This window comes from Odocoileus virginianus, chromosome 14 (genome assembly GCF_023699985.2).
Source record: "Odocoileus virginianus isolate 20LAN1187 ecotype Illinois chromosome 14, Ovbor_1.2, whole genome shotgun sequence".
Taxonomy (NCBI): domain Eukaryota; kingdom Metazoa; phylum Chordata; class Mammalia; order Artiodactyla; family Cervidae; genus Odocoileus; species Odocoileus virginianus.
In genome coordinates this window covers 48,297,370-48,313,371 of record NC_069687.1, presented here as the reverse complement: position 1 = coordinate 48,313,371, position 16,002 = coordinate 48,297,370, and the positions used below count along the sequence as shown (strand labels likewise).

General features: G+C 38.1%; 1 protein-coding gene across 7 annotated transcripts in view; it reads left to right on the top strand.

Moving 5' to 3' along the window:
- Window positions 1-16,002, top strand: part of PDE4D (phosphodiesterase 4D) — a 948,758-nt gene that overhangs the window by 729,835 nt on the left and 202,921 nt on the right. For 6 of the 7 annotated variants that reach the window (XM_070476717.1, XM_070476718.1, XM_070476722.1 and 3 more), the window contains one exon: window positions 7,152-7,188. In XM_070476717.1, the coding sequence (XP_070332818.1) occupies window positions 7,152-7,188 (37 nt within the window). Of the gene's footprint in view, window positions 1-6,685; window positions 7,042-7,151; window positions 7,189-16,002 lie in introns of those variants that run through there. The other variant, XM_070476723.1, reaches the window with a different exon arrangement.

The following is a 16,002-nucleotide window of genomic DNA, read 5'->3' as shown; positions in this document are numbered from 1 at the left end:
CTTGCTGTGATTTATGTCGGAGAGTGTTTTGCCTATGTTCTCCTCTAGGAGTTCTATAGTTTCTGGTCTTACATTTAGATCTTTAATCCATTTTGAGTTTATTTTTGTGTATGGTGTTAGAAAGTGTTCTAGTTTCATTCTTTTGCAAGTGGTTGACCAGTTTTCCCAGCACCACTTGTTAAAGAGGTTTTCTTTTTTCCACTGTATGTTCTTGCCTCCTTTAAACAGAATCCAACAACATATTAAAAAGATCATACATCATGACCAAGTGGGCTTTATCCCAGGAATGCAAGGATTCTTTAATATCCTCAAATCAATCAATGTAATACACCACATTAACAAATTTAAAGATAAAAACCATATGATTATCTCAATAGATGCAGAGAAAGCCTTTGACAAAATTCAACATCCATTTATGATAAAAACTCTCCAGAAAGCAGGAATAGAAGGAACATACCTCAACATAATAAAAGCTATATATGGCAAACCCACAACAAATATTATTCTCAATGGTGAAAAATTGAAAGCATTTCCTCTAAAATCAGGAACAAGACAAGGGTGCCCACTCTCACCACTACTATTCAACTTGGTTTTGGAAGTTTTGGCCACAGCAATCAGAGCAGAAAAAGAAATAAAAGGAATCCAGATAGGAAAAGAAGAAGTGAAACTCTCACTGTTTGCAGATGACATGATCCTCTACATAGAAAACCCTAAAGACTCTACCAGAAAATTACTAGAGTTAATCAATGAATATAGTAAAATTGCAGGATATAAAATTAACACACAGAAATCCCTTGCATTCCTATACACTAACAATGAGAAAACAGAAAGAGAAATTAAGGAAACAATACCATTCACCATTGCAACAAAAAGAATAAAATACTTAGGAATATATCTACCTAAAGAAACAAAAGACCTATACATAGAAAACTATAAACCACTGATGAAAGAAATCAAAGAAGACACAAATAGATGGAGAAATATACCGTGTTCATGGATTGGAAGTATCAATATTGTGAAAATGAGTGTACTACCCAAAGCAATCTATAGATTCAATGCACTCTCTATCAAGTTACCAACAGTATTCTTCGCAGAACTAGAACAAATAATTTCACAATTTGTATGGAAATACAAAAAACCTCGAATAGCCAAAGCAATCTTGAGAAAGAAGAATGGAACTGGAGGAATCAACCTGCCTGACTTCAGGCTCTACTATAAAGCCACAGTCATCAAGACAGTATGGTACTGGCACAAAGACAGAAACATAGATCAATGGAACAAAATACAAAGCCCAGAGATAAATCCACGTACCTACGGACGCCATGTCTTCTAGTATGGATTTTAAATGCAAAGTTGATTTTCAAGTGAGGGTTAACATTTCAGCTTGATGACTGATAACTATGGTCAGAATTATAGAAAAACCATCGAAACTATGTATACAGACATGCACAAATGGCTTGGAATTTGATATTGAAAAAATTCAAATTGAATCATACTGCTGTACATAGTACTGAATTGCTTTGATTTTTATCTTATAGTAACATGCATTATTTTTAGTCCTCACTCAAACGTTCCTGGACATTCCTGCCAGAATTCAAGTCTTGGTAGTTATGATTTTGACCAAGCTTTTGTGTTTAATGGATTACCTTAATTCTAAGTGGCCAGTAGCAACAAAGATTACTTTCAGGTGTGGCTGATGTTAGCTTCTTGTTATAGTAATTTCAGTCCCTGGGGTCCCACAGTGGACGTACTAGTCTTTTTTTTTTTTTTTTTCTTATTAGTTATAGTGAAACTAGTTCTAAACTAAAAGGCAAAGCAGAGAAACCGTATTTTCAGGTGAATCTGATAGACAGTTAAGAAGAGTTTTTCTTTGTTGTTGTTATTTTGTTTCTTTTTTTTTTTCATTTATTTTTATTGGTTGGAGGCTAGTTACTTCACAGCATTGCAGTGGGTTTTGTCATACATTGACATGAATCAACCATGGAGTTACATGCATTCCCCATCCCGATCCCCCCTCCCACCTCCCTCTTCACCCGATCCCTCTGGGTCTTCCCAGTGCGCCAGGCCTGAGCACTTGTCTCATGCATCCTACCTGGGCTGGTGATCTGTTTCACTATAGATAATATACATGCTGTTCTCTTGAAACATCCCACCCTTGCCTTCTCCCACAGAGTCCAAAAGTCTGTTCTGTACATCTGTGTCTCTTTTTCTGTTTTGCATATAGGGTTATCATTACTGTCTTTCTAAATTCCATATATATGTGTTAGTATGCTGTAATGTTCTTTATCTTTCTGGCTTACTTCACTCTGTATAATGGGCTCCAGTTTCATCCATCTCATTAGAACTGATTCAAATGAATTCTTTTTAATGGCTGAGTAATATTCCATGGTGTATAGGTACCACAGCTTCCTTATCCATTCGTCTGCTGATGGGCATCTAGGTTATTTTGTTTCAGTAGTATTGTGTCTACTAGGAATTTATGGAATTCATAATACCTCCTTCATAAGTAATTTTAAAAGATTTGTTATATTCTTAAATGAGGCATTCATATTTTCTCAGAGAACAACATTATTTTTTTGGAAAAGCAAATCATTAAAAAATGATACCTATGGAGAAATATGATTTGGTTTCACAAAATGTCTTAGTTGCCAAGTTTCCAGAATATTTTTATTGTCTGAAACCGTAGTTTCATGATTTTAATTAAAAAGGGTAGCAACACACTGTGCTGTACACCTAAATCTGACCTAACATAAATCAGCTCTACTTCAATTTTTTAAAAAGGATAGCAACATGAAATATTCAGCATCACCTTTAATTAGTACACAATGAACACTATTTCTCAAGTATTTTAATATTTGGCTTTGTCTTGTGAACATTTTATCAAAATAAGCATCTACTAGGTTGTTTTTAAAGGAATGAATGAACCAAAATACATTTGAGTAATTTGTACAATTATTAGAATCTATTTTTTTTTTTTTTTTTTTTGGCGGTGGGGAGGGAAGAGTGCAGGGGCCCCGCGAGAATCTATTTTATTTTAAAATAGAATTAGCAGTTACATTTCAATACATTTAGATATACATCTGCTTGAAAAGTTTAGAGATTACTAAACTTAGGCTACAGTTGTCAGAAATTGTTTAAAAGTATGCGTGTGTGCTCAGTTGTGACCAACTCTTTGTGACCCCATGGACTATAGCCCACCAGGCTCCTCTGTCCATGGGGTTTCCCAGGCAAGTATACTGAAATGGGTAGCCGTTTCCTCTTCCAGGGGATATCCTGCATCTCCTATATTGGCAGGCAGATTCTTTACCACTGAGCCACCTGGAAAGCCCATTTAAAAAGTATGTGTGCTTAGTCACTCAGTCGTGTCTGACTTCTTGTGACCTTGTTTAGACTGTAGCCACCAGGCTACCCTGAAAAATCAGGCAAGAATACTGAAGTGGGTTGTCATTTCCTCCTTTAGGGATCTTCCTGACTGAGGGCTCAAAGCCATGTCTCCCATCCATCGGGGAAACCCCATTTAAAAGTATGAAGGCATTTCCCATTGTACAAAACAATTGGAAGCAATCATGTGTTTTGATCAACCTCCCACTCCTGGTTATTGGAGGCACATAATTCTATTTACCTTGAAAAAAACTGAATTCATTGACTGCTGCCAAGGAGGGACAGTGATCCTGGCAGGCACCATGCAGTTTTGAGAGCTCAAATATTAGGGTACCCTTCTTGAGTCATGGTTAAGTAGAGGTTTAGAGAAAGCAAATGAAAGAACAACCAAAACCTTATCATGATCTGAATTATAATCATTAGAAGAAGCTCTCGCCAAATGGTTCAACTTCTGCCTCTGGAATTGGGAGTTGAGTGGGCACAAAAAGGGGATATCATCCATTCTTTCTGACAGCTAGATAGTGCTGAGAAGCTTTTGAATAAAACACTTTGCTAAATGAAAAAAGAAGTATAAAGGCATGTAAAATTTTTCATGATTCAACAAGTTTAGTGTTAAAAACAAGCTATAAAGTGGAATTAGAGTAGGATTCTAATTATGTAAGAAATCATATAAGAAATCTATAAAAATCCTATATAACATACATGTACTCACATATCCAGAAGAAAAGTGTTATCAACAGTTATCTTTGGGTGACTCAAGGTTTTTCTGTATTTCCCAAAGTTTCTGTAGTTGATACGAGTCTTATATTTGGTATATGCATATATTAGCTTTTTAAAAGATCAGGTATATTGTATTACATATTTGTTTGTTTTCTATGTCTGTACTTCTGTGAACATGGGAGTTAAGAGTAGTGAATAGAAAAGTTCCTCCTGTGGCTAATTCTTGGGTGTTGTCAAACAGGGCTCCCAGAAGCATTCTTATGCTTTTTATGCACTTTTTATGTTGGGTTCCCAGGAACATTTTAATGTACATATTAAAAATAGAACATACTTGTTGTCTAATTAGTTTCTAATTCTAAAAGAGAAGGATCAAGGGTGACATTATGCGTAGGTGATAGTTTCAAGTGTAAATGAAGAAAGACACTAGGATTTCAAAATACCATTGTCTGTATGTTTATGAATTCCCTAATCCTATTGACAAACTCCAGAGGAGAACAACTTTCTGGTTTTATAGCCAGAGACAGTGAAGCATGGAAGATCAAAAAGTTTACACAATATTCAGAAAGTAAGCCTCATCCTGTGGCCCCTCTTCAAAGCACTAGTTCATCCAGCCACGTATCATCCTGAAATTTGCGATGCATGATACTCAGAAGCAGCAGATACTTTGTGGCCACTAATCCTTTTTAGCTTTATAGGATTAGAAGTCTTTACACAATAAAGTATAAATGTTCTTCTAATTAACTGCATCTCCTTTTTCTTCTGGGTTGGTCATAATAGTGTGGAAAGGTCATTGGCGCATGTGTTTCACACACAATCTTGAAATGAACTAGTTTACAAAGCTCTATTTTCAGGTGCTGCTGTTGGTTGAACTTAATTTGTTAAGAAGGCAAGAAGCTTTTCCTCATTTAAGTACTTGAATAGTTTATGGATCCCAGTGAAGTCTCTGTGAGGGTTTGCTTTTTGATTTCTCTCTTTCGGTTTCTTGTTGCTGGCTTCTTATTACAGAAAGAATGAGGGTAGAAAATAAAGTGCTGTAGTAAATGCTGCAAAAGTATCAGAAGGATGGCCAAAGTCATAGGGAGTGGTTCTTGACTCTGTGGTCGCTCCTCTCTGGAAAAACAGAATATTCAAGAGTGCCCTATTGAGCCTCACATTCCCCTGCCTCCAGTAGCGCTGGCTCAGAACTCAGCAGGCTTTGTCTCTGAGGAAGGGGAGAGGCTGCCCCAGCCCCAAGGACCAGAGTGGGTGACTCTGGTTCAGCTCATATTAACCAGAGCAGGTGACTGACAAAGTCTGAGACAAAGATTTTTTTAAATTATGCATCCATTATATATTCAGAGATAATTTAAACCTTACATAATTTTGAAAAGAAAAGTTTAGCTATTTATTAAGGGCATTTGCCACTGAAATGCTAGAAATAATTCTACTCTGACTAAAATGAGACAGTCGAGATATTTGGCTAAAACAATTTCTGGTCAAGTCAAAAGAGTGAAATATCTCCATCACTAAAACTGTAACTTCCTTTATGCTTTGACAGGGAAAGGGAAGCAAGACTGATAAATTACCCTAAATATTATATATTCTAAATAAATTATTTTCAGTGCTTGGGAGTGAAATATAACCAAAGATAGAATTAAGTGTTTTTACATATGCTCACATGCTTTTCAGTTTAGAGTGATTCAAATCCAGTGTAATTCATGTGAAAAATTAAAAGACTTATTTCCAGGAGTTAATATTTGAATGATGCTGTGCCTTCATCAAGGTGACTAAGTTCTTAGGAAATATACTTGGTAGTCAGGCAGTTATAAAGAATAAAGTGGAAGCAAAGACTGTATCTTTGAAAAGTATCTAGATTTTGTATGAGATAAATTTTGGCTGTCTGCATAATCTCTCCAAAGAGCAGATGCCCCTCAAAAACATAATTGTGAAATGAAGAGGGTGCAAAATAACACATATTTCCTTAAAAGCATGTACTATCCCTTTTCTGCTTTATTTTTCCCACACTTTGAATTTGAAGATCTCTGTGGAACTCGATGATGACTGAAACAACTGGTCTAGTTATTGGTAATGATCCGTTTACTAACGTCATCCATATGCCACTAGTGCTGAAGCATATTTCCCGAGTGTTGTTTTAGGTCACTCAAGCCCTTTCCAGAATTGTTCATGAGTGAGCGAACCGTTCAGCTGCAGTGTTCTCAGGGTCATGTCCGGAAGCTTTCTGTGTAGAATAATTCCATTCCCTTTTGATTAAAGGGCTCCAGCTAGCTAGATCAAGAAATACCCCGTGGAGATTTTGGAAATCCTTCTCACGAACTGTTCATGCTAAGAAATACCACGAAAGAACTCTGGGCCCGGGTTTCTCACTTTCTTCCAAGTAGACTGTTGCACAACTTTCCTTGCCTCTCCCTGTCCCTCCAAGAGACGTCATGCTGACACCTTGCCCCTGCATCCTTGGCACTGTGTCACTCAGGTCGCTATAGCAACAGCACACACAGGGTAACATTCCCCGGTAACTACGGCGGCTGGGACCTGAGTCAGTTGAAAAGTTCCACTGGGTTTTTATTAGCGTCTGATGCAGCCCCGTGTCATCTACAGTTCCGAGCCCATCCAAGGCTCACACACAGTGATGCTCAGCACCTTCCAGTGTTAGATGGTCCAGGGACCTCTCACCAGAGTCGCTGCCATTGCTGGCTCCTTCCAGGGTGCCCCTCAGTAATACCTATAATAAAGCAGCCAAGAGTAAACTCAGGTCCTGCTGCTGGAACTCCATTTCTACTGTTGTATATCCTATGTGCTTAATAACTGTCAGTGACCTTGGTTGATGATCAAGAAGCCCCTCTTTTCACCCAGGGAACTGGAAAATAGTTAACATCCCAGAAGACACATCTTCACCCTTGTGACTGAGAAGGATGTGTGTTGAAGAATAAGGATGGAATTACTGTAATTCTCTTTGGGCATTTGTGAATGTGAAACATACTATTTAATTATGGCTTGAAAGTGGTCCTAGAGTGACCAGTGTCATCTAATATGGGATTTGGTTTCTTTTTCAGACATGGAGATGACCTGATTGTGACTCCCTTTGCACAGGTAAGCACACTTGCTGCTGGACAGGTTTCTCAGTCCTCAGAAAATGTTAATGGCAGGAATTAGTTCTGGTTCTTAACTTCATTCTAAATCAAACACAAGTACAGATACAAATTCTGTGGTTCACTCAAGTAATCTGAAAGCAATGCTAGAGAATATAACCTTGTCCATATTGGTCTGTTTCTTATAAATCCATAGACCCAAAGAGTATCTTTGCTTCAAATTACAAATTGCCCAAGTGACATACTTAAGTGGGACCACATTTCCTTAATTGACATAAGCACTAGAAGAGGAAAACTATATCATGGATTAAATTACATTTAGTATAATTAGGTGCATGATTAGTGCTTGAAATTCAGTATTCCAATTCAACCTGATGCTTTATTTACTCTTCTTTTAAACATGGTATTTGTCCAGAGATTTAATTGAATGGCATATTTATGTTTATGTGTTCCTTTTAGGTATACAAATCATGAAAACACTTTAACCACATGACCCCAGAAATACTAGAAGATGAAAAAAATCTAAAGAATTTTAGAATATAAAGTAGTTGATAACCTGATATTCTTAGTATAGACCAGTGCTTCTCAACTATAACTACACAGTAGAATCGCCTGAAAAGATTTTATCCCATGCTGCACCTCTGATCAATTGAATCCAAAAATCTGGACCCAGGCAGTATAATTTTTAAACCCCCAGTATTTTCTCAGTGAAAGTTGAGAGCTACTGGTATGGGCAGACTAGGGATGGAATGGGATTAAACTGGTTTAACCTGGGGCATGAAGCAGGTTTGGAGCAGGAAATGGCAACCCACTCCAGTATTCTTGTCTGGAGAACCCAGTGGACAGAGGAGCCTGGTGGGCTACACTCCATGGGGTCGCAGAGTTGACACAACTGAGAGACTGACACATGAAGCAGGTTTAAAGTCAACACTGACTGTTAATAAGAGAGGGTAAAGCGTCTGCCTGCAATGCGGGAGACCCAGGTTTTGATCCCTGGGTCAGGAAGATCCCCTGGAGAAGGACGTGGCAACCCACTCCAGTACTCTGGCCTAGAAAATTCCATGGATGGAGGAGCCTGGTGGGCTACAGTCCATGGGGTCGCAAAAAGTCAGACATGACTGAGCAACTTCACTTGTAGAGGGTTATAAAAATGATAATCAAGGCTAGGTTACGTCAAAACTAGCTCTAGTGACATAAACAACTCACTAACTTCTCTATGACTTTTTTCCCAGCTGGTAAAATTGGGGACTCAGCTGGCTTAAGATAGACCCCAGTCAAAGCCTTTCACCTACTCTTGCTAATGAATGTGCATGGGCAAGCCTGTTCTCCTCTGTGAAATGACACAAGACTACTTGTCTCATAGGTTATCAAGAGATTGAAATAACACCAAGCTTATTTCTGGAAAATAGAATACTTAATGAATTTTGTGTTGTTATCAGCAAGGCTTCTTTGATCTCCAAAATTTCATAATAGGCATTGTTTTTAAAAATGAATAATGACAGTATTTGGATAGCAGAATTATGTATGGTTCTAACACTTTTTCAAATTTCCTGACATTTTTAAAAATTTATTTGTTTTTGGCTGTGCTGGGTCTCCGTTGCTGGGCATACTTTTCTCTGGCTGTGGTGGGCAGAGGCTGCTCTTTAGTTGCAGAGTGAGGGTTTCTCACAACAGTGATTTCTCTTGTCTCCGAGAGCCCCTCTGTAGCATGTGGGATCTTCCTAGCCCAGGGATTGAACCTGCATCTCCTGCATTGGCAGGAAGATTCTTTACCTCTGAGCCACAAGGGAAATCCCAAATTTCCTGAAGTTGTTAATTGCTATAATTTAGATCAAAATTTAATGAGTCCATAAACAGCAAAGTATGTAGTGATATTTTTCATTGATGCAGACTATTAAAAATAGAATATCACCACCACCCCTTTTGGAAGTTTAATGTCTCATTTGTTTAAAATTTTACTGGAGATCATTAGTTTTTTCTAATAATTATATTTCTATGTTAAAAAATTTCAATCATGTTTCATCATGTTTTGTGATAATAAAATCTTACAAAGCTAAGGACTTTTAATCAATAGCTGTCAAGAACCCATAAATTTATATCTAAAGCTGAGTAACAGAGTAAATCAGGTAAAATAATATACAAATAACCATCATCAAATATAGAAACAATCATTCCAACCTGAGTATATTTAGGTCACTATTCTTGATTCTAACTAAAACCTCTAGGTGTTGTAAGAAAAATGCACTTAAGTATGTAGTAAAATGTGAAAAAAAGTAATCTGTATATCTTATGTCAAGTAGTATGTGTTAATCTCCAACTAATTGATCAATAAATTTCAACTTGAACCTTGCCATTAATACTCTTCAATTTTAAGGAAATCTAGTCTTTTACATATCAGACATTTTCTGTAAAGTATTATAATTGATATGCTGAGAAACATATGTAAAACATCACTTAGTCTATGTCAATGAGCTGTTTAACTAGGATGTGTACTTACTAATAATACCCTTGAAATTGGATCTTTGAATAAAAAACACTCTGTATAATTTGTGGGTATATATGATGCCTGAAAATAATTCTTAGACTCTGCTTAGGAAAGTTTGATTCTGATTAGCTTAATGACTCATATCACCTTATGGAAGGTAGTTATTGCCCAAAAGGCTGCAGATTCTTTATAAGTGGCTTCATCACAGCTTTCACAAATGGCCTTTTACAAGAGTATATAATTTTAAAAACTATATATATGTATGTGCTAGTTGCTCAGTCGTGTCCAACTCTTTGCAACCCCATGAACTGTAGCCTGCCAGGCTTCTCTGTCCATGGAATTCTCCAGGCAAGAATACTGGAGTGGATTGCCATTCCCTTCTCCAGAGGGTCTTCCTGACCCAGGCATTGAATCCTGGTCTCCTGCATCACAGGCAAGTTTTTTTTACCATTTGAGCTACAGGGAAGTCAGAATTTTATTTTAAAACTTATTGAACCCTGAACTATTTTGATAGAGCATCTTTGGGGAAAGAGCTATGAAAGAAGAACCAGTTAGCAGCAGTTGTCTATGGCCTTCTCTTCAGCTTAATTGGGCACCACAAGCTTATTTTGTACTGTAGGGTAATGTTAGTCGCTAAGTCGTGTCCAACTCTCTTTGTGACCCCTATGAACTGTAGCCCACCAGGCTCCTCTGTCCATGGAATTCTCCAGACAAGACTATTGGAGTGGGTTGCCATTCTGCTTTTTGACCCAGGGATCAAACCTGGATCTCCTGCACTGCAGACAGATTCTTTACCATCTGAACTACAGGGAAGTCCCTCCTCAAAGTTTTAGTATAGGCTGGAGTATTCACCATTTAATGCTAAATATTATGATGCTTAAATGGGAAGATGTTTTTGTCACTTGAGTTGAAACCAGTATTATTGGTCAACTATACCATAGTTGTTTTCACCAATAGAGAAGACTATAGACATTTAACAGGTCACTCAGGGAAGTGTTGAAATAGGCCAAAATATTCCCCTCGTTCCCAACATGCTTTGGGGTTGCTAATTTCACACTAGATTATTCCAGTGAAAAAAGCCATATTACTTTCAAAATAAAACCTTTGGCATAGAAAAATTAAATATGAGTAAAAGGAAGAAAAAGAAAAGTCCCTATAATTCTAAACCCCGAAAGACTGACATTTTACTTTCTACCCCTTTCAGTTTTATTTTCCTGTGTGTATTTGTTGTCGTTGTTGAGTCAGTAAGTTGTGTCTGACTCTTTCCATCTCATAAACTACAGCACACTAGGCTTCCCTGTCCTTCACCATCTCCCGGAGTTTGCTCACACTCATGTCCATTGAGTTGGTGATGCCATCCAACCATCTTGTCCTCTATCACCCTTTTCTCCTGCCCTCCATCTTTCCCAGCATCAGGGTCTTTTCCAATGAGTTGGCTCTTCACATCTGGTGGCCAACGTATTGAAACTTCAGCGAAAGTCCTTCCAGTGACTATTCAGGGTTGATTTCCTGTGTGTATTTTCCTTCTCATAATTCTTTAAAATGGGCCTCCTACTGTCTCAGCTGCTCAGAGGCTCCTTCCAAGCCCATCTCATTGTCAGCCTCTTCTTGAGAACTCATTTCTTCACGCTTTACCTTCATCTCCAAAGCATGAAAGGATCCCTCGCTGTTGTTCCCCAGCCACAGTTTCCTGTGAAGCTAAGAGAATAAAATCTTAGGTTGTGAGAGAAATTGGGAAAATGTGCAAGATCATATTCCACTTTGAAGACAGAGCTGAACCTAAAGCATCAAGCATAAACACAACCTTCAGGAAAGATCCTCCACCACCCCTCCATATTCTATTCCCAAGTCTGTAACACTGTCAGGGTTAGAAATTCTTGCTGGTGTTCAATCTAAACACTTTTCCACTTCTAGTTTCTTATGTTTCCCCCTGTAAATTCAGAATCTTTTTGCTCCCAGGAAAATAACAGCTCTAAATATTTTATTGTTTTACGTTTGAAATATTCTTCTGTGCTTATGCTGAAATCTTTCTGTTTGGGTATTTCCTTAGAGTAAGTGTTGACAGAAATGATGTCATGTCATCTGATACCACTTGGCAGCTGACCTTTTCCTCTCAAAGGTGAAGTCTCAGTTTGGCCAGAGATCTTGAGGGGCCAAGGAACACCAAGGAGGCACAACACAGATGCAATATAGGAACCTGCTTTCTCCTCAGTTTCCTCTGGCCCTCCCTTTTCCGTTATTTGTATCAATTCATGAGTGACCACCTTGTAAAATTCTTTGTCAATTAGAATCCTCCCCTGGAAGTGTGCAGTATTCAAAGAAATGGAACCTTTAGTTTAACAAAGGGCAGAAAATATCCAGATATTATCTTGTATCCCCCACCCTCACATCGCTCAGATTGAGCGAGATACACTTGATTTAAAAGTACAGAGTAGGAACAGCCCAATCATTTCACCTTTATTCTTACCAAAATTATAGCACCTAGGGTAATTTTAGGAAAAACATGGTGGTTATTAACCCTGTAGAACATTGCTATCCCATGGTAATGGGACATTGTTGATTTTTAAAAAACGCCTCTGTGTGTCTTTTCCCTGTTTCACCCAGAAATAGCAATCTTGTGGTCTTATCATTGAATTCAGTAGGATTTCCTTGTTTCTTTCTCTAAGAAAGAAGAAAATCATCAGATTTCAGTTGCTTCTACCTGTTGGGTTTTTTATCCTTCATTAAAATAAATTTCAGTAGCATGTTCTAGGAATCTAAATACTTTTGGGGTTGAACTACATGAAATTATCAATATTCAACCTTTGCTGGCATACAAAAACAGCAAGTTCATATAGTTTAATCAAACATAACTTGGAAAGACATTTTCTGTCAAAATGACCTTTCTATCTTGTAAATAATCACAATTTGGCTCCAGTATTTTTTCTGGAAGCAAAACCAAGACAAAGAGTTCTTTCTCCCTCCTCAGACCCTCCGCCCTACCTGATCTAAGGCCTGTGGCAACTCATAGTCTGTGCTTTATTGCCATCTAGTGGCTTAATGTGTATCCAGAATGAAAACATTCTCAAAGCTATTTATTTCTTGGTTGTTATTTTATCAAGCAGGAGTTTTTAACAAGACTGTCATTGCCATATTTTTTTTTTTAAAGCAAACTCTTTAAGTCTTTTCCAGAAATTATTAATATAGAAGTACAGATTCCTTTTATGTGAGTATGTTCAGATGTTTAACTTTTTAATGAAATCCACTTTGGTCTGCCATTTTCAGAGAATCTTGTTGGTTAATAAATGTTGAGAAATACCTAAGAAAGGGGATTTCTCCCAGAAGTGCAGTGGTTAAGACTCTTCCCTTCTACTGCAGGGAACAGAGGGAGTAGGGGTTAGGGAACTAAGATGTTTCATGCTGTGTGGTGCAGCCAAAGAAAAAAACCCCAAGAAAGTCTTCGATTAATGTGTGTAAATAACATTTGATCCCTCTTACAGGCCAATACAACTGTGTGGAAAAATTTCCATATCAGTGTCCTAATTATCTTTTCTAAAGTGTTTTCCTCTTTCCCAATGTATTTTGACCTTGAATCATTATGCTTTTGCTTGGAGGGCCAGAAGAAGAAGAAATGACCCTGATTTTGTAACCATTGAACTGTTAATGTGGGAGAAAAACCTCAGGGACCTTTTGGTTAGTAATCAGTAAAGACTGACGAGAAAACTATCGGAGTGTTAGAGCTCTGACTACAGCTCTTAAAGGGTTGAATTCAAGGGCCTTGAGAGCTGCTCTGTAACAAAAGTGAAGAATAATTAAACCCTGACTCAGTGGCTTGTGTGAAACTGTTTCTGGTTCTTCCCCTGTAACCTGTAGTAGCAGATGCTTCACTCTTTGTGTCCTCCAATGCCAGTGAGAAACAGAGAAGTCTAACACAATGCCTTTGGGTTGTGTCACCCAGGATCACTGAACTTGGCTCTTATAGGATTTGATTGGCACTTCTATTTACACTTCTGCTGGTGTCATAAATGTCATGGTGCAGAAGATAATAGTCAATGCTTAATATAACATTACAAAATGTTATTTGCCCTCAGTTCAGTTCAGTTCAGTCGCTCAGTCGTGTTCGACTCTGTGACCCCATGGACTGCAGCACACCAGGCCTCCCTGTCCATCACCAACTCCCAGAGTTTACTCAAACTCATGTCCACTGAGTCGGTGATGCCATCCAACCATCTCGTCCTCTGTCATCCCCCTTCTCCTCCCACCTTCAATCTTTCCCAGCATCAGGGTCTTTTCAAATGAGTCAGTTCTTCACATCAGGTGGCCAAAAATTGGAGTTTCAGCTTCAGCATCAGTCCTTCCAATGAATATTCAGGACTGATTTTCTTTAGGATGGACTGGTTGGATCTCCTTGCAGTCCAAGGGACTCTCAAGAGTCTTCTCCAACACCACAGTTCAAAAGCATCAATTCTTCAGCACTCAGCTTTCTTTATAGCCCAGCTCTCACATCCATTCATGACCACTGGAAGAACCACAGCTTTGACTAGACGGGCCTTTGTTGGCAAAGTAATCTCTCTGCTTTTTAATATGCTGTTTAGATTGGTCATGACTTTTCTTCCAAGGAGCAAGCATCTTTAATTTCATGGCTGCAGTCACCATTTGCAGTGATTTTGGAGCCCCCCAAAATAAAGGCTGTCACTGTTTCCATTGTTTCCCCATCTATTTTCCATGAAGTAATGGGACTGGATGCCATGATATTAGTTTTCTGAATGTTGAGTTTTAAGCCAACTTTTTCACTCTCCTCTTTCACTTTCGTCAAGAGGTTCTTTAGTTCTTCACTTTCTGCCCTACTATCTGCCCTGCTATTTGCCTACTACAAGAAAAATAAGGTAATACTTGCACCCATGGGGAGTGATACAGCTACCAACTTATTTACTATGGCAATATTTGTAAAAGTGAAATTTAGGAGACAATCTAGAAGTCAGCAAGTGACATATATACACTACTGTGTATAATATAAATAGCTAGTGAGAAGCTGCTTTATAGCATAGGGAGCTCAGCTCATGTTCTGTAAAGACCTAGAGGGGTGGAATGGGGAGGTGGGCGGAGGCTGAGCAAGGAGGGGGTATACTTAGAGCTGATTCACCTTGTTGTGCAGCAAAAAGTAGCACAACATTGTAAAGCAATTATAGTCTAATTAAAAAATAAAAAGTCAGTGAGGAGAGGGGACAGGCAGCTGATTGGAGGAGGGGCTAAAAGGGAAATTTCTTTCTTCACTTTTTATTTTGAAATATTTCATCATATAAGAGAAATTATCTAGTGACTTTCTAAAATATAAGAATAAAAATCAGCAGTTTAAGAAATAGAACAGTGCCAATGTTTTAGTGCCCTGAGTGTGCCTGCCAGAGTGCATCTATCTACCTCCTCTCAGATATAATAATTTTGATTTTTATCTTTGTTATTGAGAAGGAGACAGTTTACTTTTGTTTAAACTTTGTGCCATGTGAAGATAGAGAATATACAAAAATAAATACAAAATTTAAAAATTAAATTTAAATTAAAAAAACAGTAAAATATCTAATTTAATATCTTTAGTATAACGGAGGCAAAAACCTTTACACAGAAAAGCAAGTGGAGTATGTCTTTCATGAAGTAATGCTTGCTTTCAAGTGAGCATAGAATATCAATTACCTGTGATACTATTTCTATTTGTCCAGCTGTCAGATGCAGTGCACTTACTATAATTTATTAAAAATGAAGTTCTCAGAATTCTGAAGTTAACATTTTGCCTAGAACAAGGATCAACTGGGGAGGGTGTGTAATAATTTTATTCAAAATGCCTGATTACTGTATTTGATATTCAATTTTTAAAGCATAAATTCAGCTTGCATGATTTAATGACAGTGGATCATTTGTCAGAATTCTTTCTGCATCATTCAAGATTTCATGCCTAATAAAAGACATCATGGTTTGATGTCAGCAGTTGGCTATTTGAATACTTTGTCATAGGCAGCATGACCTTTCAGCACCGTGAGTTGTTTATATGTGATAATGAGCCAGATTTTTCCAGTGACTGCGTTAATCGTGATTGGCACCTTAGAAAACGTCATTAACTCCTAATGCTGTAGGTCACTCCCTGTGCATGCTCAGCCGTGTCCGACTCCGGGACCTCATGGACTGTAGCTGGCCAAGCATCTCTGTCCATGGGATTTTCCCGGCAAGAATACTGGAGCAGGTTGCCATTTCCTCCTCCAGGGGATCTTCCTGACCCAGGGATTGAACTCTCGTCTCCTAAGTCTCCTTCATTGGCAAGCAGATTCTTTACCACTGAGCCACCTGGGAAGTCACTGTCCC